Consider the following 24203-nt stretch of genomic DNA (forward strand, 5'->3'; position numbering starts at 1 on the left):
AGGATAGCCAGCAACCTTTCTCCACTTCATAGCTGGTCCCCAGCCCTTTACTGGGACCCCAGAACCCTCCCTTCATATGAGAGTTAGGGAGCTGGGGAAAGCGGGTTATCTCCTCACTGTACCAGACATTAGGAGCCCCAATACCACTCCCAGCTTCTTTAGGGCATGCCCTTCCCTTAAATCCACTTCTGGTTTATCGGTGAACTGGACCCCCTCTGGAACAAGTATATGCACTGGATACCTGCCAACTGTTAAACTGCAAACTGAACTGTATCTCCTCACCAATCCACCAGGTCCCTACTGTGGGCAAGGCAAAAAAACCCAACCCACCGAAACTGGCAGTAAGGGGAAAAATCCTTTCCAGTTTCCAAAAAGGTGACTAGTATAATGCCCACAGAACACCAAAAAGCTCAGTCCTACACTAATGCCAGGGGTGGGAGAGACTGAGTTGCTAATCCAGAGGGGGCTCAGGCTGGAGGGACAGGGTTTATATGTATCCTCCCCCTGGTAAACCAATGGTTACCTCAGCCCTACTGGCCTATACAGATGATGCATTTCCCCACTTCTCAGGCACCCCCCCCCCACCTCCAACCCCTACAAGTGGGGTCCATAAAAGAGACAATACCCTGTTAAACGCCACCAACCCAGATAAAGACCTCTCACATTTCAGCTTGTCAAGAGTTACACTCTGTGCAAAGGAGGCTGGTGAGCTCTGAAATTTGGCAGATGAAATGGACATGGAAAGATGTCCTCAGTGCTGGTTTACAGCAATGAGTACTAGTATATTTTAAATATCTCTACCAATTTACTAACAAGCACCTTTGAAAATAAAAGCTTAAAGATTTTTTCAAATCCAGATGAGTTTCCACTATTAATGTTGCTTGTTTATATTTCTCTGCTTTGCCGATGAAGAGTTTCTTTCACTTTTAAGTTCTCTGTGCTATAGTGACTGGGCTACAAATATAATGATAATTTCTTTGTTGAAAAATCTTTTGGGAAATTTTTAATAACTTTTATTGTTCAATTTTTTTTAAACACAACACAGAAAGAAATAAAATAGGTATTGCACTTCTAATATATGTATTTAGACCAACAGACATTTGGACCAAAATTTTCAAACTTGGGTGCCTTAAAAGTTAAGCACCTGAATAAAAATTTTCAGCACCTGATTTTCAGAAGTGCTGGACACCTGCAACCGCCAATGAAGTCTGTGGGAGCTGTGTGTTCAGCACCTCCAAAAATCAGGCCACATTTTAAGGTGCTTAAACATGCCTAACTTTGAGCAGCTGAGTTTGAAAAATTTGGATTTAGAATTTAAGCAATCAGTTTTCATTTTCTATAGCAAGTAATAAACAATTTAAAGAGACAAATTTAATATACACTATGTTGTGTGGAGAACCTTCATTTGTACTATGAAAAAGAATCCAGGAAACTTGGTTTTACTTTTGGTAAAAGTTTGTTTTCACAAAATCTAAATTGTGGGGCAAATTTGACTAGACTGTGTCACTTTGCTTAACCAGTAGGAACAATTCTCAAAGCATCAACTAAATGATGCAGCCTGGAGCTCGCTCAGGAGATCACTTTCACATTATGGACTATTTTCAGGTTTACTGTACTCTAGTTCTCATCTACCACCAAACTGATTTAGATATTGCTATGATCATAGCCGATTTCAACTGCAGCCCTCAAGAGAAATAAAGGCTGATTTTAATTTTTATGTGAATCTGTCTTAGGAAAAGATGTAACACATCATTTATAAAAACCTAAAACAGATCTATAATTACCTGGGAAGACCCATGGGGAGATTTCTTGCACTTCTGGTGTTTTGGATTCAGCAGGCCATATTCGGGTTTCATTTGTAACTAAAAAGGCAGAAGTTAGATTGTAAATACCAGAGATACATCTGCTCTGCCTCTGTTTACATTTATTTCTACCCCCGCTGTAGTTTGCCAAAACAAATCAAAATGAACATGTGAAATCAAATACCTTAGGAAACTGCTGAACTTGCTTTCACGACACACCCAATAACAACACGTGACTAGCTCTCTGAAACCTGCATTGTTTTTAAAATATTTTTTCTTAGTATCTGGTGTTCAAAACCTTGCAAGATTGGACACCTGCTTACCCACAACTAATCAAATGCTCAAAAAAAAAAAAAAAAAAAAAAAGAGGCTTTGCTTGAATGTACATTCTCACACCAAAATACATTCTTCTGATGATGCTCACCAACCACATTAACTTAATATAGGAGATGTCTACTTACCCAATATTTTCTTTGGTGTTTCAGATATGCCCAGTGTCTCAGGTTTAGGGAGTTTCTGTTGTGGTGTTTCATTGAGACCTGGAATGATAAGGTGCACTACACATAAAGGTAAGTGAGCCATTCATTCAAAACATGGTGAGCTGTAATCTGCCCTCAGAGATGTCCATACAATACCCTCTGAGCCACTGAGAACTGAGCATGACTGTCAGAGGGAAGAATTTAGCTCTGTTTTGTAAATGTCTAATCATTAATTCCATTTTGCTGCTGCTCCTTCACCCCCCCCCACTCCCTCCCCCACATTGCCACTGTTCTAGTATCATTGGCCACAGAAACCAATTACATGTTAGAGTATATAGACATGGTATATTCAGCATTGCAATACATGTATTCTAACTGGACATATCTTGATTGCATGGCAGACTTGTGATTAATGAAGATTTGTTTGTGTGTGGTTAGAATACTAAAGCTCACAGAATGAAAGTTAGGCCAAACAAATTTCATGCCGTGTAAGGTTCTTCCACACACCATTCCTGAGTTGAGTGGCATTACACTGGGGATAAATTTGTCTCCAGATATTTTAAGCAGAGTGGTTCCCAATCTTTTCAGACAAGAGTACCCATTTACTATAGTAAGTTGGTACCATCTAGTGCCTGCTACCTGTGTGCTCTAACCTGATACACAATTACCCAAGTTCTACATCAGGCCAGACAACTGATGTGAATGAAGGAAGCTGTGATGCACTGGGGCTTAGTATAGGTCTCAGTAATACAGTGGAGTGGGGAAACGTAGAATACCATTCACAAAAGCCTGAAGTATCAGTACAGGTATATATATGTGCCAGTGGTTGGAAACCCGTGATCCTGTGCACACCTGGAGGGGGCCCAGCATATATTCACTTAACACCTCAAGATTATCTCTGCAAAATCACTTCTCTCCCTTCCCCTGCAATATGAAAGATTTGTTTTTGATAAAATAGTGGCAATAAGTCCTTTAAAATATTCTGACCATGGAATAGTCACTTTTATACTTCAGGTGCATCCTCCCCCTCACCACCATTATCATAAGATATAATAAAAAAAATCTGAACCAGTCTCAAGAAAGAAAGAACTAGAAAGGACAGGAAATGTAAAAGGATTTACACAGCTCTTTATCTATTGGCCAGAGAAGTAACGAATGTCTTAGTCACCTAGTATTGCTCCTGGCAGGGAAGACCTGTTCGTGGTTTTAGGCAGCATTCGACGTGTGACATTTTGAATTACTGTGGAAACAGCAACAGTGCATTATCAGAGAAACTTACAAATTTTAAGTCAAGAAACAAAAAACACTCACAAGAGGACTCTGAACATTCTGAAAGCCTCTTTATTCAGTTTAGTAGCTCAGAGATATCAGCTTCATATGTTCTTACATTATATCAAACCTATCTAAGGGTTTTCAAGATGTCTCTTTTCTAAACCACCCCTAACTGCAAACCTTTCCCATACACTCAATGTCATTCTTCATGCCTTCAACGTTAGATTGATGTTCTTTGTGAAAATAATGCTCTATACCACGGGTTCTCAACCTTTTTCTTTCTGAGCCTCACCCCCCCCCCGCAACGTGCTATAAAAAATTCAGGGCCAGCATTAGGGGGTAGCAAGCAGGGCAATTGCTCGGTGCGCCATGCCACAGGGGGCGCCGTGAAGCTAAGTTGCTCAGGCTTCAGCTTCAGCCCCGCACGATGGGGCTTTGGCTTTCTGCCTTGGGCCCCAGTGAGTCTAACACTGGCCTTGCTTGACAGACCTCCTGAAAACTGCTTGCGCCCCTCCCACCGAGGGGGCTCCAGACCCCAGGTTGAAAACTACTGCTGTATACTCAAGATATCACAGGACCAGTATCAGGAACTGCAGAATTTGGGGCTAATGAGATTTAGGGGAGCTTAAAAAATCCCTAGAAAGCGTCTGCTATTTAATGAGACACTACAATATTAAACAATATGTCTGGCAAGAGACCACTACTATTTGTATGCTCCTACTCCCCTCCCATCACCCCTGCCATTCATGTGACCCTGAAGATACACTGGAACATGTCTAATAAATTTTAGGAATGGTAGTATTTTTAACAGGTAGAGCTGGGTGAATAATTCATAATTAATAATTTGAGACATTTCACTGCTTTTACCAGTTTTTTCTGTGAATAGTTCTAAATCTGTATCTCATTTGCTAGCAGTTTCTTGCAAGTATTCAATTTTCAAAGTTCTAGTTGCTTTAATTAGACAATGCAGGTCTCATTGTATGTTTCTTTCACATGGCCAGATAAGGATAATTCTAAGAATCAGGTTTTTGGTTCAAATACTCAATTCCAAATTCAAAATTTGCTTGCTGCAATATTTGCTTAAAATTTATTGTTAACGCAATTATTCCTTGCAGTATCCCCATGCATTAGAATATTAATGGAAAAGGGGTTTCAACACAGCCAAAGTGAATTTAAACAAAACATTCAAATTAATACTTAGGGTTTTGGTTTTTGTTGTATTTAATTAGCAATGGTAATAGATATTTTTAACTCAGCATGAAAACAAATATTTATAGGAACACAATAAAAAATGCCACACTGGAATAATGTTCTTTGTAGTCCTATATCCTGTCTGACAGTAGCCAGTATCAGATGCTTCAGAGGAAGGTGTAAAACCATGCAATAGATACTCATACCATAGCATGTTTATGTGGGAAACTTCATTCTTTACCTTGGATTCATTGATTGGTTTATATCCCGAAGAACTAGGTCTGATATCCCTATTTTATCTTGGCTGTTGTAACTGAATATTATGCTTTTACTATATAAATATCTAATCCTTTTTTAACCCCCCTTCTTATGTTTCATGTTGGGTGCATCATAAATATTAATTAATATGGACCTTTCAATATAAATTATTTACTTTAAAAGTGGCCTAACAGCATACAAGCATCTTCTAAGAAAAACACATGAAATATCTGCAGTTAAAATAGCCTAGATAAAATGTGTAAGTAGAGACTGATCTTGTGCTTCAGGACATAAACTTCAGTCTGCACTGGCCAGCAGTTGAGGAGAATGCATGCTGCACACACCCCTTTATGAGTGTGTCAGCAGGTGTGGCTCATCTGCATGCTTGGGAGAACATTAAAAAGGTGCACCATTCACCATGGTTATTATTTGGATTACCACAGTGCCAAAGAGCCTAAGTTATGGCCCAGGACCCTAGTGTACTAGGGACTGTACAAACACAGAACAGACAGCCCCAAAGAGCTTACACTCTAAGAGTATGTCTATACTTATGATGGCATGTGGAGTACAGACACTGCATGCAAGCTAGTATGGGTATAAACAGCAGAGTAGATGGTGAGGCATGGCTTAGACAAGTGCCCTAAATGCCTGAATCACCAGGGTATGTACCCTACATTGGCTCTCTACAGGCCCAAGCAGTGCCTCCCACAATAGTGTCCTGCTTCCAGAACCTTTCCCCTCTGCTGGAGCCTTTCCCAGCTGCCGGAGGCCTTTCCTGCTGCAGCAAAAGGCTCCAGCAAAGAGGAAAGACTCTGGCAATGAGGAGGCAGGGGGAAAAGGGCTCTGGCAGCAGATACCTGCCAGAGCCATTACATGCTCCCTCCCTGCTGCTGAAGCCTTTCACTGAGGCATGTAGCTACACACACTAGCGGCAAGTGTGAATGCAGCCTGCCTTTCACTGTGGTGTGTGGCTACATGTGTAGTGCCTGTACTCTAAACACCACTGTATGTTTAGACATAGGCTATGTAACAATGTTTCCCGGAGCATGCTTGCTTACAAACCACATAAGAATGTATTACTGAGCTCCCACTATGGCAGTACAATTCCACATCATCCCAAACTCAAGCCAGTGTCTAACTGACAAGTTTGAACCCAGAGCAAGGACTTCGTGTAATAAGTAAAATAAAGGGCTAAATCCTGACCACATGACATGCATATGTATTCTAGTGATCTGAATGTAGGAATGGGAGCCAAAAACTACTGTGCTCTAAACTTGGTTCTGATACTGACTTCTGTCTCTGGCCTTGGGCTTAAATTTCTCTCTCTGCTTAAATTTCACCCATTTGTAAAATGAGGACAATACTACTAATCTCTCTCTTAAAATCATTGATGAGGATTCATCAGTTAATGGGCCCGATCCAGCATTCCTATCACACTCAAAACTTCCACTTAGCTTAAATGTGCTAGGAACATAGAATGAGGCTCCATGTTTATGAAGTGTTCTGAGGAGAGGATGGAAGAGGATAAAATATGGGTCAGACCAGACGAGAAACATTCATATAAAAAAGAATCTGACACACCAGAAAAGGGCAGACAAATAAACAGTGACAAGTTTTTAAAGTGCTTGCACACAAATCCTAGAAATCTAAATAATAAGATGGGTGAACTGGAGTGCCTCGTGTTAAAGGAGGATATTGATATAATAGGCATCACATAAACCTGGTGGAGTGGGGACAATCAGTGGGACACAATCATTCTGGGGTACAAAATACACCTCTACCCCGATATAATGCAGCCTGATATAATATGAATTCGGATATAACGCGGTAAAGCAATTAAAGCGGTAAAGAAATCACTCCGGCAGATCAAATCAAGTTCGATATAATGCAGTTTCACCTATAACGCGGTAAGATTTTTTGGCTCCTGAGGACAGCGTTATATCGGGGTAGAGGTGTACAGTATATCAAAAGGACAGAACAGGTTGTGCGGTGGGTGGGGGGAGTGACACTATATGTGAAAGAAAATGTAGAATCAAATGAAGTAAAAAATCTTAAATTAATCCACATGTTCCACAGAATCTCTATAGATAGTAATTCAATGCTCTAATAAGAATATAACAGCAGGGATCTATTATCGACCACCTGACCAGGACAGTGATAGTGACGATGAAATGCTAAGGGAGATTAGAGAGGCTATCAAAATAAAGAACTCAATAATAGTGGGGGATTTCAATTATCCGCATATTGACTGGGTACATGTCACCTCAGGATGAAATGCAAACACAACATTTCTTGATACTTTAAATGACTGCTTCTTGGAGCAGCTGGTACAGGAACCCACAATGAACCCACAATGGGAGAGGCAATTCTTGATTTAGTCCTGAGTGGAGCGCAGGATCTGGCCAAAGAGGTCCTATAACAGGACCGCTTGGAAATAGTGACCATAATATAACAACAATTAACATTCCTGTGGTGGGAAGAACACTTCAACAGCCCAACACTGTGGCATTTAATTTCAGAACGGGGAACTATGCAAAAATGAGGCGATTAGTTAAACAGCAATTAAAAGGTACATTGACTATAGTGAAATCCCTGCAAGCTGCATGGACACTTTTCAAAGACACCATAATAGAAGTCCAACTTAAATGTATACCTCCAAATTAAAAAACACAGTAAAAGAACTAAAAAAGAGTCACTGAGGCTTAACAACCATGTAAAAGAAGCAGTGAGAGATAAAAAGGCATCTTTTAAAAAGTGAAAGTCAAATCCTAGTGAGATAAATAGAAAGGAGCATAAACACTGCCAAATTAAGTGTAAAAATGTAATAAGAAAAGCCAAAAAGGAGTTTGAGGAACAGCTAGCCAAAAACTCAAAAGGAATAACAAAATGTTTTTTAAGTACAGCAGAAGCAGGAAGCCTGCTAAACAACCAGTGGGGCCCCTGGATGATCGAGATACAAAAGGAGCACTTAAAGATGATAAAGTCATTGCGGAGAAACTAAATGAATTCTTTGCTTCAGTCTTCACAGCTGAGGATGTTAGGGAGATTCCCAAACCTGAGCCATCCTCTGTAGGTGACAAATCTGAGGAATTGTCTCAGATTGAAGTGTAATTAGAAGAGGTTTTGGAATTAATTGATAAACTTAACAGTAACAAGTCACCGGGACCAGATGGCATTCACCCAAGAGTTCTGAAAGAACTCAAATGTGAAATTATGGAACTATTAACTATGGTTTGTAACCTGTCCTTTAAATCGGCTTCTGTACCCAATGACTGGAAGATAGCTAATGTAACGCCAATATTTAAAAAGGGCTCTAGAGGTGATCCCGGCAATTACAGACAGGTAAGTCTAATGTCAATACTGGGCAATTTAGTTGAAACAATAGTAAAGAATAAAATTGTCAGACACATAGAAAAACATAAATTGTTGGGCAAAAGTCAACATGGTTTCTGTAAAGGGAAATCATGTCTTACTAATCTATTAGAGTTCTTTGAAGGGGTCAACAAACATGTGGACAAGGGGGATCCAGTGGAAATAGTGTACTTAGATTTCCAGAAAGCCTTTGACAAGGTCCCTCAACAAAGGTTCTTACGTAAATTAAGTTGTCATGGGATAAGAGGGAAGATCCTTTCATGGACTGAGAACTGATTAAAAGACAGGGAACAAAGGGTAGGAATAAATGGTAAATTTTCAGAATGGAGAGGGGTAACTAGTGATGTTCCCCAAGGGTCAGTCCTAGGACCAATCCTATTCAACTTATTCATAAATGATCTGGAGAAAGGGGTAAACAGTGAGGTGGCAGTTTGCAGATGATACTAAACTGCTCAAGATAGTTAAGACCAAAGCAGACTGTGAAGATCTCACAAAACTAAGTGACTGGGCAACAAAATGGCAAATTAAATTTACTGTGGATAAATGTAAAGTAATGCACATTGGAAAAAAATAACCCCAACTATACATACAATATGATGGGGGCTAATTTAGCTACAACTAATCAGGAAAGATATCTTGGAGTCATCATGGATAGTTCTCTGAAGACGTCCATGCAGTGTGCAGCGGCAGTCAAAAAAGCAAACAGGCTGTTAGGAATCATTCAAAAAGGGATAGAGAATAAGACTGAGAATATATTATTGCCCTTTTATCAATCCATGGTATGCCCATATCTTGAATACTGAGTACAGATGTGGTCTCCTCATCTCAAAAAAGATATACTGGCATTAGAAAAAGTTCAGCGAAGGGCAACTAAAATGATTAGGGATTTGGAATGGGTCCCATATGAGGAGAGATTAAAGAGGCTAAAACTTTTCAGCTTGGAAAAGAGGAGACTAAGGGGGGCTATGATAGCAGTATATAAAATCATGAGTGGTGTGGAGAAAGTGAATAAGGAAAAGTTATTTACTTGTTCCCAAAATATAAGAACTAGTGCCCACCAAATGAAATTAATGGGCAACAGGTTTAAAAAAATAAAAGGAAGTTCGTCTTCACACAGCGCACAGTCAACCTGTGGAACTCCTTGCCTGAGAAGATTGTGAAGGCTAGGACTATAACAGGGTTTAAAAGAGAACTAGATAAATTCATGGAGGTTAAGTCCATTAATGGCTATTAGCCACGATGGGTAAGGAATGGTGTCCCTAGAGGGTGGAGATGGATGGCAGGAGAGAGATCACTTGATCATTAACTGTTAGGTTCACTCCCTCTGGGGCACCTGGCATTGGTCAATGTTGGTAGACAGGATACTGGGCTGGATGGACCTTTGGTCTGACCCAATATGGCCATTCTTATGTTCTTATGAAAATGAAAAGGGCCAAATGTCCTATGGCTGGTTTGTCAAAATAAACCTGCGATTTTTACTTAGTCCATGTGTTTCCCTCTTTATATATTGGTGTGTTTAACATTTCTCTGACTTGGGGAGCTCCTGGCTAAAATGCAAAGACAATCATTTTCAGAATATATTAAATAAGCTCCAGTATTTCTGTTTCTATGGAAATTGGCATTTTCAAATTTCCAAGAGCTGGTCCCTTAAAGATATTTTTCGCATGCTTCAAATCCCAATGTCTGGCGAGCATGTTGGTTTAAGTCTATTCACACATGATACTAATTAATTAAATAAATCACTCCCACTCCACAGTCTACTGTATTTTATGGACACGTTGAATTTTTATTTCCCTGAATTAAAAAAAAAAAGTGACATTATTTAAACATCTGGAAAACAAGTGCAAGAAGCCATCTCTAAAAACAACTTCTTCTCCAGGAACACATATTGGAAATATAAAAGATTTGGAAGAAGTCATTTGGAACATATTTATTTTTCTAAATCCTGCTCAACTTAGAAACCATACAGGTAAAGTTAAATATTTGTACTTACAGAAAACTAAATTTAACAAGAAATATTATTTCACATTTGTCATAGACACGCCCTATAAAGGGTTTACTAATCTATAAAAGCCCAGATACCAAAAACTTCCCAGGGGAGCGGAGACACACTGACACAGTGATGAAGACTCATCACGTTGGAACATTTCAAAATCCCTGCAGATAGCACCACTGAAAAGATAGCACAAATCTTCCTATTTAAATGCTTCATGTTAGGATTTCTCACACGTCATCTCCGGACCCATGAACTTCCCAGGACATCAGATTTTTAATCACAGAAAGACTTATATAACATAGGACTACTGGATAACAAAAATGAGGTTTCCAATTTTAAACTACACTATTTCAAAGTTGCAGAAATAAAATCAACTATGCAATAATTATGTTTTTTAAAAGTACAACTAAGGGGGGGAGGGGAATCTCTCCCCCATTTTTTCTAGAAATGCAGTTTGGAACCTTAGCATTTTCTTGGTAAATACATTTCCACAGGCCAGGATTTCCTCTCTTCCACTTGAACTGTAGCTGGCTGTTGTTTATCAGTTTCTGCTGAGACTCTTCACTGAAGTGCTGATGGAAGACAGCACTGCCCATACCCAGATATGCTTTCATTTGCTACTTTCATTTCTTTCCTAAAAGCCTTCCCTCCACTTTTATTTTGGCCTAAAGCACACTGAAAGCATATGCATTTTAAAAAAAAGTTTCTAAACATCCTCTGCTCTGGAGCTGGATGTTAAAAATATTTGTTGAGTTGTCCCCAACTCATTCTTAAATTTTAGGGAATACCTTTACTGATCTAAAACTCTAAAGAAGAACTCTGCCCGTTTCCCTCCCACAGAGACAGTTCAGAAAAAGCTAACATCTGGGCTAAATAACTTTTGTGTTTAGTGAATTGCTTGTTGAAGAAATATTCTGAAAACGGTCATAATTGTGCTTGCACTTGTACGTGAATACTAAGCTAGGGCTGGATAAAGTCAAGCTTCTTCATAACAGTAGAAACATAATATCAACATTGACTCAACCTTGGTTATTTCTTCTATGGCTCTATATCTGTAACATTGCCCTTCTAAGCCTCCAGCAGTGTACAGGGCAGAGAATATGGATGAGTGTATATGACACACTGACTGTGGATTTTACTACAGCACTATGCAAGAAAACAATACAAAAGGCATGCAAATTTTTCTGTGATCCACACTGACAACACATTAGGGGCCTCAAGGCTGCACCTAACTTGTAGAGTGTCGCTTACAATGTGCAGTGACTACAGGCTCTAGCATACAATGCTCATATTTAACTAACTAAAGGCTATTTAGATGAAAATGGGGCACTGATCACTGGAACCTGCTGTCTCCAAGGGCTAGAACTCTAGATTCCGTATGAGGGAGGCTACAGACCACATTTTAGAACATCATGGTCTGCAGTTGGATTCATGAATGGCATGTTATCTGCCTGAGCACACTATATACACAGTAGCAAAGAGTAGTCATATTGGCATGGATGCCTGGAGGGAAGGGGATTTGCAGTTTGAATAGAGCACACAGATTATATCCAGCTCAACAAATTCTGCATTGTAAGATTTAAAGTAACATTCAGAAAAGTAAAGCCTTAGCAATATCTAATTTTCAAAACACACAGAAAATGCCCTATATAAAGGAAGGAAAGAAAGCCTGAACGAGGGTAGCAAATGGAGAAAACCCAAGACTAAGTACTGAGGGATGGAATACAATTTGAAACTTATGAAGAACTGATCAGTGCATGATTCTACACTGTAAATATTTCACTGTATAGTACAAATTTAATTCAAGTCAAGTCACATATTGCTTCTTTTCATACCTGGCAGCCAGGGGATGCCAGGCAGAGAGAATGACAAACCTGGATACCTTTATCAGTATGTTTCACACAGTAACCTTAAAGATAGACACGAGCAGAAACTAGAATTGGTAGCTACTCAGCAAATGATTCAATGAAGTAGTTGTGTAGGATGCAGCAAAACAGCACAGTTTAAAAATGAAGAGCGAACATAGTTTAATTACTTTTGTAATAAAAATTCACAATTTTGATTGTGAAGTTCCATTGATTTTGGTTACAAGGAAAGTTTCACTAGACTCTGCATATATTAATCATAGTAAATGTATTCTGTTTTTCATTGATTTTATACCTTTTTTGTGAGATATCTGTGTTCAAGGGGGAGAAAAACATGAAAAAACACACGTTACCTTCTTTGATTCTTGTAATAGGGACAAGTTTTGCAGCATCTCGTAGTATGAGCTATGAAGAGGAAAAAAAAAAAGATATAAGCGTTAGGATCTGTGCCATAATAGTAATTGTATTTTTCTTTGTAATGAAAATATAAGGCTTCAATCCAGTGCCTCATTTGTCCCAAGTTAACAACGGACATGGCTCCAGCCCCAGTCACTGAAGGTTACACTTCATTTTTGTTGGTGAGAACTGTTATAAAGCATTTTGATCCCTTTAATTTGGCTACAGCAGTTGTTTTGCTCCATTAATACAGAAAGTCTTACTGCTAAGGAATCCTCTAATCTTTGTTCTCTTTGAGACGAATCTCTCCAGCTTAAGAACCAGAGAAACCTTGACAATGAAACTGTGCAAAGTAATAATAATGAAACCTCCAAAACAACAATAATCACCCAGTTGTGTATTTTGTTACTAACTTTCAACTCAGATGAAGGTTACTGAAAAGTTCACAAACCGTTCTCATAAACCAGGACTATTTTATGGTTTTTAAATCCAGATCAGATGTTCACTTCTCATCTAATGTAAAGTATGGAGGTAAAAGGCATTTGATATGGGTTAGCATCTGTGGGCTTTATCAATGGCATCACCTTAATTTCGACAACTGATTTCTCCAGGTGACAATAGGCCAGTCACAAGGGGGCTCCAAATTAAAAGGAATGTATATGCTTTTCATATTTGTATTGCAAATATTTTTTGCCTTACACTGGTCTTTGATCCAGAAAGGTTTCCATCCACATACTAATCCTTTACAGATTTTTGAGCACCATGGAAATAAGTATCTTTAGCACATGAATTGGCCCTGTATTTCTCAGAATGGAGAAAATTGCAGATCTCTATGACATAAGTAAGCCCTGACCGTCCTTTGGCTCATGCAGGTACGGGAGCCAACATTTCAATAGTACAATGACTGGAAAGGGACCAGACAGAAGTACTGCCAGATATATACATATACTAACTGTAGCTATAAAATATAATCCTCTTTCAGTGAAGTCTGAGTTTAAAGGAGGAATAGAACTCAGTATACAAATACGTCTTTTGGCTAAACATATAGCATATAAAGTCCTGTTTCCAAATGAGTGGGGATCAGTTAATGCTACTGGTTTATTCTGTACTTCATAATACGTTATGTAAAAATAAACTGTACTGCACTGTACAGAAAACAAATCTAATTAAACAGATTGCACAGTTTTATCTGCTGATTTTAATTACAGAAATATATTGTATGTTCATTCCCTTTAAAAACACAAAACAGTTTAAAAAAAAAACAACCACAGTTGAGTAGCTTCCTGACTCAACAATATAAAGAAAAAATACTGCTAGTAGTAGTAGTAGTAGTAAATATATATATTTTTGTATCGTTTAGTATATACAGTATGGTATAGCACAGGGGTCGGCAGCGTTCGGCATGCGGCTCGCCAGGGTAAGCACCCTGGCGGGCCGGGCCAGTTTATTTACCTGCTGACATGACAGGTTCGGCCGATCGCGGCTCCCACTCGCCGCGGTTCGCCGTCCCGGGCCAATGGGGGCGGCGGGGAGCCGCACCCAGCACATTGCTCGCCCGCGCCGCTTCTCGACGCCCCCTTTGGCCCGGGACGGCGAACCGCAGCCAATGGGGGCCGCGATAGCAGGTAAATAAACTGGCCCGGCCCGCAAGGGTGCTTACCCTGGCGAGCCGCGTGCCAAACGTTGCCGACCCCTGGTATAGCATCTTACCCACTGCAAACATTTTCAAGTATTTTTCTTTGGCGCAAATCATGTTTGGGAATAGTTCAGTTTAAGCAGTAGATATAGGGCCAGACTCACCTAGCATTTATGCATTTTTTTCCTGTTTAAGCTGATGGAGACCTCAGTTTGTGAATAAATTCATCTGGGGACAAGGCTGCAGCAGAGCAGTGTGGCTACAACTTTGTCTATATGCCAGGGAAGAAAGAATCCCCCAAAATGGGTAGAGCTGGTTGGAAATGGGCTGTGGCCAGAGCTACTGAGAATGCTGATTCAGAGTGTCACTTGATTGTGTTGAGCCTCCCTCCTGTCACACGGTTTCAGCTGTTACCATGAGAAGTGTGATTTATACCTCCCCCGTACCAAGTTTTCTAAATCAGGTCCATAGCTGGGATGAAAACCTGCCTAATCAATTAAATGTAAAAGTATTTTCATAACCTCTGGAAGAAAGGGAACAATGATTCCTTTGGCCTTATTTATTACTTCTTTACAAAAATGGACTTGAGCCTTTCCTTTATCTGCAACAAATTCTATCTGCGCTTCAGGGTAGAACATTGCTCTCTCTGTACATAATAAGTAAGAGACTGAATCAGATTATATGCCCCAATAGAAAACAAGTATCAAATATCATTGCTAAAAGTAACATTAACCTTTATTGTAATGACTGACTTCATATTTACATTCTCAACATCAACATACTTTATTTGTGCAGTGTGGCAAGGCGACGACTCACCACTGCGATGACTCCTGCTGGTCATCCTGGGAATTAGCTCTTTCAGCCCAGAGCGCTGTCTGCAGGCCAGTGTCTCACCTGCCGCTGGCCCCCGTGTCCCTCCTGGACCCTGGTACCCTTCTAGACCAGGGTTCTGCCCCCAGCAGTAACCCCTAATCTGGGTCTCCCCACCAGGGGGAGCCCCGAACCTTCTGTCCTCACCTTGCCTCAGTGGCTACTGCCAGTCACTATCTAGTGACTCACTGGTGCAGACGGCAGTCTATAAACCACTCATAATTGGCAAGGGGGGTTTGGACCAGCTGCCTCTGCCTGTCTATGGGCTGCCCCTCTGCAGTCCCAGAACCCTTTTGTAGGCCCTTAACTCGGCCTGCAGCCTGGGGTTCCCCAGCTCCCTCTGCCCTTCCCCAGCACTGCTCCACCCCAGCACTCTGCTCAGCTTCCCAGGCAGCCAGGTCCTTCTCTCTCTCAGGAGCTAGAGAGAAAGTGTTCTCAGACTCTGGCCCTCAGCCCTCTTATAGGGCTAGCTGTGGCCTGATTGGGGTGTGGCCCCACCTGTAGCTGGTTCCCCAATCAGCCTAGCTTTTCCCAGCTGCAGCCCTCTCCAGGGCTGCTTTTAACCCCTTCAGAGCCGGAGCGGGGTAATCACACCACTACATGCAGCCAACTCGATTCTACTGATGAAAGGTAATCAGTAGTAGCCAGCATGAATTTACTAAGAACAAATCATGCCAAACCAGCTTGATTTCCTTCTTTGACTGATTTGGGGGATATGAGGAATGTGATTGACATAATACACCTGGACTTCAGCAAGGCTTTTGACACAGCACCACATGACATTCTAATAAGTAAGCTGGAGAAATGCAAGAAGTGGATACACGGTTGGTTGAACAACTGCAAACAAAGAGTAACTATTAATGGAATGATATTAGATTCGAGGGAGGCCTCAAGTGGGGTTCCACAGGGATCTCATCTGGGTCCGGTATTGTTTAACATCTTTATTAATGGCCTGGATGTAGGTAAATACAGCATACTGATCAAGTTCGCAGATAACTCAAAGCTGGGAAAGGGAGTTGCCAATACTTTGGCAGACAGAGCTAAAATTCAGAGGGATCTTAACTGGGCTATAGACAACAAAATGAAATTCAACAAAGACAGATGTAAGATGCTATATTTAGGGAAGGAAAGCCAAATGCACAAACACAGAATGGGGGGAAATTGGCTTAGCAGCAACACCGCAAAGAAGGATCCAGGAGTTGTGGTGGATCACATCCTCAACATGAGTCAGCAATCTGATGCTGTTGCCAAAAAAGCAAATGCAATTTTAGGTTGCATTAACAGAAGCATAGCATGCAAGTCACAGAAGGCGATAGTACCACTTTACTCAGTGCTGGTTAGGCCTTAGCTATCCAGTTTTTGTCACCAATATATAGAAAGGATTTAGAGAAACTGGAAAGGATCCAGAGGCAAGCGACAGAAATGATCAAAGAGATGGAATGCAAGCCATATGAGTAAAGGCTGAAGGAACTGGTATGTTTAGTTTGGAAAAGAAGAGATTAAAGAGGGTGGGGGTGGGTGGGAATATGATACCAGTTTTCAAATACTTCAAAGGCTGCTATAAAAGAGATGGAGAAAAGTTGTTGTCTTTTGCCACGGAGGGCAGGACAAGAGGCAATGGGTTCCAACTATAGCACAGCAGATTTAGATTAAATCTCAGGAAAAACTTCCTAACTGTAAGGTCAGTAGGACAATGGAACAGACTGCCTAGGGAGATTGTGGAAACTCCTTCACTGGAGGCTGGATTAAGAACAGTTACCTACCTTTTCTTAAGTGTTGTTCTTTGAGATGTATTGCTCATGTCCATTCCATTCTAGGTGTGCGTGCGCCCACTTGCACAGTTGTTGGCGATTTCTGTCTTAGCGGTATCTGTAGGGCTGGCTGTGGTGCCCCCTGGAGAGCCGTGCTCATGTGTCGGTATATCAGGCACCACTGGCCCTGCACCCTCTTGGTTCCTTCTTGCCAGCAACTCCAACAGAGGGGCAGGAGGGTGGATAATGGAATGGACATGAGCAACACATCTCGAAGAGCAACAGTTATGAAAAGGTAGGTAACCGTTTTTTCTTCTTTGAGTGCTTGATCAGGTCAATTCCATTTTAGGTGACTCACAAGTAGTATCCATGGAGGTGGGCTTGGAGTTCACAGCTTAGCGGCTTGTAGTACTGCCCTACCGAAGCCAGCATCGTCCCGGGCCTGCTGGGTCAGTGCATAGTGGGACATAAAGGTATGGACAGAAAACCAAGTGGCCGCTTTAAAGATGTCCTGGATAGGCACGTGGGCTAGAAAGGCTGCTAAAAAGGCCTGCACCCTAGTAGAGTGGGCAGTGACGATCGCTGGGGGTGGCACCTTCGCTTGGTCATAGCAGAAGCGAATGCAGGCAGTGATCTAAAAAGAAATTCTTTGAGTGGATATCGGGCAACCTTTCATCCTGTCGGTCACAGCGATGAATAATTGTGTCGACTTATGGAATGGCTTGGTCCTGTCAATATAGAAGACAGGATGCGAAGTAACTCCCTGCTCTCCATGTGTCAGTATATAATGCCTGCATCTGTAACTTCCACTCTATGCATCTGAAGAAGTGAGGTTTTTACCCACGAAAGCTTATGCCCAAATAAATCTGTTAGTCTTTAAGGTGCCACCAGACTCCTTGTTGTTAATGTAGAAGACCAGTGCCCTCTTGATGTCCAGAGCATGTAGCCTACGCTCCTCCTCCAACTTATGCAGCTTTGGAAAGAAGACTGGTATGAAAATGTCCTGGCTTGAATGAAACTGAGAGACTAACTTGGGAAGAAAAGCCAGATGCGGTCTCAGCTGGACCTTGTCCTTGTAGAAGACCATGTACGGCATCTCCGAGGTGATTGCCTGAATCTTGGATACTTGGCGGGCCGACGTCACTGCAACCAGGAATGTGACCTTTCAGGAAAGGAGAAGGAGAGAGCACAAAGCCAGAAGCTCAAAGGGAGGGCCTACGAGCTGCAGCAGCACCAGATTCAAGTTCCATGGTGGGCCTGGGTCCCTGACTTGTGAGTAGAGGCGCTCTAGGCCCTTAAGGAATCTGGCCATGATATCCTGAGCAAAAACTGATCTGCCCTCGAATGGGGTCTGGGGCGGATGGAAGGCTGAGTTGGCTGCTAGATGAACCTGTATCTATGAGAAGGATAAGCCCTGGATCTTAATATGCAGGAGGTAGTCCAAAATAAGCTGCAGCGAAGCCCGCTCGGGACGAACAACTTTGCCTGCAATCCAGCAGAGGAACCATTTCCACTTGACCAGGTAGGTCACTCTGGCGGAGGGCTTCCTACTTCCCAACAGATGCACTGAACCTCAGCCGAGCACTGCTGCTCCTGCACGTTTAGCCATGCAGCAGCCAGGCCGTCAAATGTAATGCTGCCAGGTTGGGGATGCAAAAGACGTCCGTGGTACTGGGACAGCAGGTCCGACCTGAGCGGTAGCTGGAATGGGGTTGCCACCGAGAGGTCCAGCAGAGTGCTGAACCAGTGTTGGAGCGGCCACGCCAGCACTATGAGGATGACTCTTGCCCTCTCCTGTTTGATCTTCATGAGGACCCTGGGTAGCAACGGCACTGGAGGGAAGGCGCACATCAAAGACCCCCGACCACGGGAGCAGAAAGGCATCTGACAGGGATCCCCTGTCCATGCCCCTGATTGAGCAGAGTGGCATTTCCTGTTCTGCCGGGACGTGAACAGGTCCACCCGGGGAGTTCCCCACTTGTGGAAGATGGAACTGACCACCTCTGGATGAAGGGACCACATGTGGAGAGATGAGAACGTCCTGCTGAGGTGATCCGCCAAAGCGTTCTTGGTCTCTGGAAGGTGAGCGGCTACGAGATGGATGTTGTACTGCAGACAGAAGTCCCAGAGCCAGAGGGCTTCCTGGCAGATGAGCTGGTTCCGCCCTGCCTGTTGATATAGAAGACCGTAGCTGTGGTGTCTGTCAGGACCTGAACCACCCTGTCTTGAATCTGAGGAAGAAAGGCTTGGCAGGCTAGTCAAACCACCCTGAGTTCCCTGACATTGATATGCAGCGAGTGATCATGACTGGATCAACCACTTTGAGTGCGGAGCGCGCCCAGGTGGGCTCCCCATCCCAGGTCCGAGGCGTCGGAGACAAGGGTCACCGACGAGGTCAGAGCCACGAGTGAACTCTTCAACACCGACTTGGGATCTTGACCACCTGGTCCATGCTGTGCCGGTTTGGGACACAGACTGACGCCAACCACACCTGAAAGGGTCTGAGACAGAGTCGTGCGTGCTGGACCACATAAATACATGCTGCCATCTGGCCCAACAGTCACAGGCACATGTGGGTGGCAGTGAGCGGGTGGGCCGGCAGGCCCATGATGAGGTCTGCCATGGCCTGGAACCAAGTCTCGGGGAAGGCAGCCCTGGTCTGAGTGGAGTCGAGGACTGCTCCAATTAATTCTATGCGTCGTACTGGGATTAAGGTTGACTTTTTCTCGTTTATTAGCAACCCCAGGTCTCGACAGGTGGAGATGCCTCTTCACCAGATCTGGGGACTGGCCCTTATCAACCAATTGTCGAGGTACGTGTATATTTGGACTCCCCGATGTCGCAGGTAAGCGGCCACTGGTGCTATACACTTTGTGAACACACTCAGGGCTGACGAGAGACCAAAGGGCACTGCCGTTAACTGGAAATGGCACCGGCCCAACATGAAGCAGAGGAAGTGCCAGTGCCCTGGGAAAATGGAAATATGGAAGTGCGCCTTTAAGTCAAGGGCAGTGTACCAGTTTCCCAGATCCGGGGAGGGAATGATGGAGGCTAGGGAGACCATGAGAAACTTCAACTTCTTGAGAGCCTTGTTGAGGCAACGCAGGTCTAAGATGGGTCTGAGGCTCCCTTTTGCCTTCAGGATTAGGCAGTAGCGGGAGTAAAATCCTCATCCTTCCATGTTCCAAGCAACCTTTTCCACTGCCCCCAGGTGCAGGAGGTTTTCGACCTCCTGAACGAGGAGTTACTCGTGAGAAGGGTCCCTAAAGAGGAATGGGGAAGGGATGGATGTTCGGCTATAAATTGCAGAGTGCAGCCCGACAAAACTGTATTGAGCACTCAGCGGTCTGAGGTGACACGGGACCAGGCCAACCGGAAAGGTCGGAGGTGGTTGAGGAAAGGGAGGATTGGATCCAGTACTTTGGCTGGTGTGCCGTCCTCATGCACACCCTCAAAATGACTGCTTCTGGCCTCCCTGACTTCTGGGAGGGTCAGGTTGGACAGCCAGGCGGGAAGAGGACAAGTAGTGTCTCTTAGGCCCCTTATCCTTGTCCTTGTCCCAGGAGCCAGATCTGGGAGCCCCCCAGCACCTAGACTGCAATGGAGGAAGAAGCGGTTGGAAAAGCTTCCTGGACTGCTGAGGGGTGTGCTAGCTCAGGGAGCGGAGGGTGGCTCAGGAGTCCTCGAGCCAATGGAGCCTAGAGTCAGTCAGCTCAGAAATGAGCCCCGAACCTTCAAATGGGAGGTCCTAGATCGTGGTCTGCATCTCCTGGAATAGCTCAGAAACCTGCAACCAGGAGCTGCATTTCATGGTGTCAAGGCTGCTTCCCCACTCTGAACTTTAAGGTACAAATGTGGGGGCCTGCATGAAAACTTCTAAGCTTAACTACCAGCTTAGATCTGGTCTGCTGCCACCACTCCCAAATGTGCTAATTCCCTTCCCTGGGTAGCCTTGAGAGACTCTTCACCAATTCCCTGGTGAATACAGATCCAAACCCCTTGGATCTTAAAACAAGGAGAAATTAACCATCCCCCCTCCTCTCTCCCACCAACTCCTGGTGGATCAAGATCCAACCCCCTTGGACCTAAAAACAAGGAAAAATCAATCAGGTTCTTAAAAAGAAGGCTTTTAATTAAAGAAAAAGGTAAAAATCATCTCTGTAAAATCAGGAGGGAAAATAACTTTACAGGGTAATCAAACTTAAAGAGCCCAGAGGAATCCCCTCTAGCCTTAGGTTCAAAGTTACAGCAAACAGAGATAAACACTCTAGCAAAAAGGTACATTTACAAGTTGAGAAAACAAAGATAAAAACTAACACGCCTTGCCTGGCTGTTTACTTACAAGTTTGAAATATGAGAGACTTGTTCAGAAAGATTTGGAGAGCCTGGATTGATGTCTGGTCCCTCTCAGTCCCAAGAGTGAACAACCCCCAAAACAAAGAGCACAAACAAAAGCCTTCCCCCCACAAAGATTTGAAAGTATCTTGTCCCCTTATTGGTCCTTTGGGTCAGATGTCAGCCAGGTTACCTGAGCTTCTTAACCCTTTACAGGTAAAAGGATTTTGGAGTCTCTGGCCAGGAGGGATTTTATAGTACTGTACACAGGAAGGCTGTTACCCTTCCCTTTATAGTTATGACACATGGCCATCACCGAAGCAACCACCCTGGCAGCCGAGTCTGTCAAATCCCAGGCATCACCAACATGGCGAACTCTTGGACCTGGTCCTGTAGGAGTGCCTCTGTGAACTTATTAAGGGAGTCCCACAGGTTAAAGTTGTAACATGCCAGCAGAGCCTTGTGGTTAGACACCCTAAACTGTAAGCTGGTCATGGAATGAACTTTCCTGCCAAACTAGTCTAGTCTTTTGGCCTCTATTTTTTGGCATTCCGCTGGGGTGGCCCTATCTGTCCCTTTTGTTCACTACGGACATGACCAATGAAGCCACGGGGGGATGAGTATGACAGACAGTCAAAGCCCTTTGCAGGGACACAGTATTTCTTTTTCACTTTCTTTGACATCGGCGGAATAGAGGAGGGGGTTTGCCTCCCTAATTTGGCTATTTTGAGCACGCCTGGGTGGACAGGCAATGTAATCTTAGCCAGTGTGGTGGCCGAGATGACACTGAAGAGACCGTCTGCCTCCTCAGCAACCTCCTCGATCTTCAGGCCAAGATTGTCCACCACCCACTTAAGGAGGCCTTGGTGCTCCTTAAAATCGACCGGAGGGGCTGCTGGTGAGGGATGGCCCGGCTACCGCCTCATCTGAGGATGACAATGACAACTGCACCACCTGTGGGAGGGTGTTGTACCCTTCCTTGTTGAGGGAGGGCTTCTTCGATGCTGGGGTGTGGTGCATCGCCTCGGCACTGAGCTCTGACTGTGGTGCCGGCGGTGCTATGGCCGGCTTGTCCGATGAGGCCAGGAGAATATTGGACCAAAACCATCGGTACCTCCCAGGAGTTCCAGTACCACTGGGGGGCCACTGTCCCTGATGCATTGGCACCATGGCTGGTGCTGCCCTGGTCTCCCACACTGATGGAGAGTTGCCCGTTCTCGGCGATGGGCTAAAGTTGCGGTCCAACCCCGACCCCTGCCCCTCTGATGACTATGGTGGGGCCACTGAGGCCTGACTCTGTCTGCTGACCCTGGTGGGCGATTAGTGGGGTGATGGTGAGTAGCGCCGCCTGGCCGAGGAACAGTACTGGGGTGAACAAGACTGGTGCCAAGATCCTGAACAACCCCTCCAGGACAGTGACCAACATCAAGGATATCACCTGAGAGTGACTGGCGCCTGGGCGACCTGTGGCCAAACGTTCACCAGAACCAATGGTATGGAGAACTACACCTTGAGGGCAGAGTCTCATGCCTAGTAGGCAGGGATCTCATCGGGGACCTAGGCCTCCTGGCTGGAGAGCTAGGGTGCGGTGCTGGGGTCCAAGGTCATGGCAAAGGAGACCTACCCCCGCGGTCTGGTGACCGGAGGGTATTCTGCCAGTCTGTGCTGCTGCTCCCCAGTGGGCTTTGCTCTTTACCCACCGGGACCGCTTCGGGCACTGAAGGCCCCATGATAGGCTGGGAGCCCCAGCAGCTGCCTGGGGTGGGAGGTGGGTCCCTGGCTGAGCTGGGAGGTCCTACCACAGCAGTACCCCCATGAAGCCACAAAGCGGGTGCATAGCCTGACACAAGTCCTTTTCCCGTGGCCCCTGTCCTTCAATGCTGAGGGACTCCGCTTCTTTGGCACCGGTGAGGGGGAGCGGTAGGGTGACCAGACAGCAAGTGTGAAAAATTGGGATGGGGGTGGGAGGTAATAGGAGTCTATATAAGAAAAAGACTCAAAAATCTGGATTGTCCCTATAAAATTGGAACATCTGGTCACCCTAGAGCAGTGCTGGGCCGAGTCCGGTGCTGGCGGTGCACTGCGCACCAAGGCAGATGTACTCGGCATGGGATCTGCGGTGGAGAGCTCCGATGTGGGGCAAAAAGCAGCCTCCATTAGGAGGGCCCTCAAGTGGATATCCCACTCCTTCTGGTTACAAAGGCGAAAGTTCTTGCAAATACGACACTTGTCCTTTCTGTGGCTCTCTCCCAGACACTTGAGACAACTGTCGTGGGGATTACTGATTGGCATCGGCCTGCTGCATGTTGAACACAACTTGAACTCTGGAGTGTGGGGCTTGCCCTGCTTGGGGCAAAGTCCCAACCGGGACTCTACTAACTAACTTAACAGTATAACTAACTACTATGAACTATAAAAAGAACAGGAGTACTTGTGGCACCTTCGAGACTAACAAATTTATTAGAGCATAAGCTTTCATGGACTACAGCCCACTTAGTCCACGAAAGCTTATGCTCTAATAAATTTGTTAGTCTCTAAGGTGCCACAAGTACTCCTGTTCTTTTTGCGGATACAGACTAACACGGCTGCTACTCTGAAACCTACTATGAACTATATACAACAACCAACAGAACAAAGTCTATGAGGAAAACCACTACTGCTCTTGTGATGCAGGACAAGGAACTCCAACCATGATGGGTGGTAAGAAGGAAATGAGACGGCACAGGGCTGGCAGCGCCTGATATACTGCCTCATGGAAGCACCACTCTACAGGGTGCTACAGCCAGCCCTATGGATACCGCTAAGACAGAAATCTCTGACAACTGTACACGTGGGTGCGCACATACCTAAAATGGAATCAACATGAGCAAGCAATTGAAGAACCACCATCTGTCTTGGATGGTTTAGACACAACGAATTATGCATTCTGGTAGAGCGGTTAGACCAGATGAATTTGTGGTCCTTTCTAACCCTAATTCTA

General features: G+C 44.0%; 1 protein-coding gene across 1 annotated transcript in view; it reads right to left on the minus strand.

Annotated features, from left to right (window-relative positions):
* ABI3BP (ABI family member 3 binding protein) overlaps positions 1–24203 on the minus strand; it is a 286567-nt gene that overhangs the window by 163528 nt on the left and 98836 nt on the right. Inside the window, exons 8-11 of the mRNA XM_034767801.1 lie at positions 12589–12640; positions 3450–3521; positions 2264–2359; positions 1785–1862 (exon numbers count right to left, since the gene is read on the minus strand). Coding sequence (XP_034623692.1) covers positions 1785–1862; positions 2264–2359; positions 3450–3521; positions 12589–12640 — 298 coding nt within the window. The remainder of the gene's footprint in view (positions 1–1784; positions 1863–2263; positions 2360–3449; positions 3522–12588; positions 12641–24203) is intronic.

The sequence above is a fragment of the Trachemys scripta genome, chromosome 1 (genome assembly GCF_013100865.1).
Source record: "Trachemys scripta elegans isolate TJP31775 chromosome 1, CAS_Tse_1.0, whole genome shotgun sequence".
Lineage (NCBI taxonomy): Eukaryota > Metazoa > Chordata > Testudines > Emydidae > Trachemys > Trachemys scripta.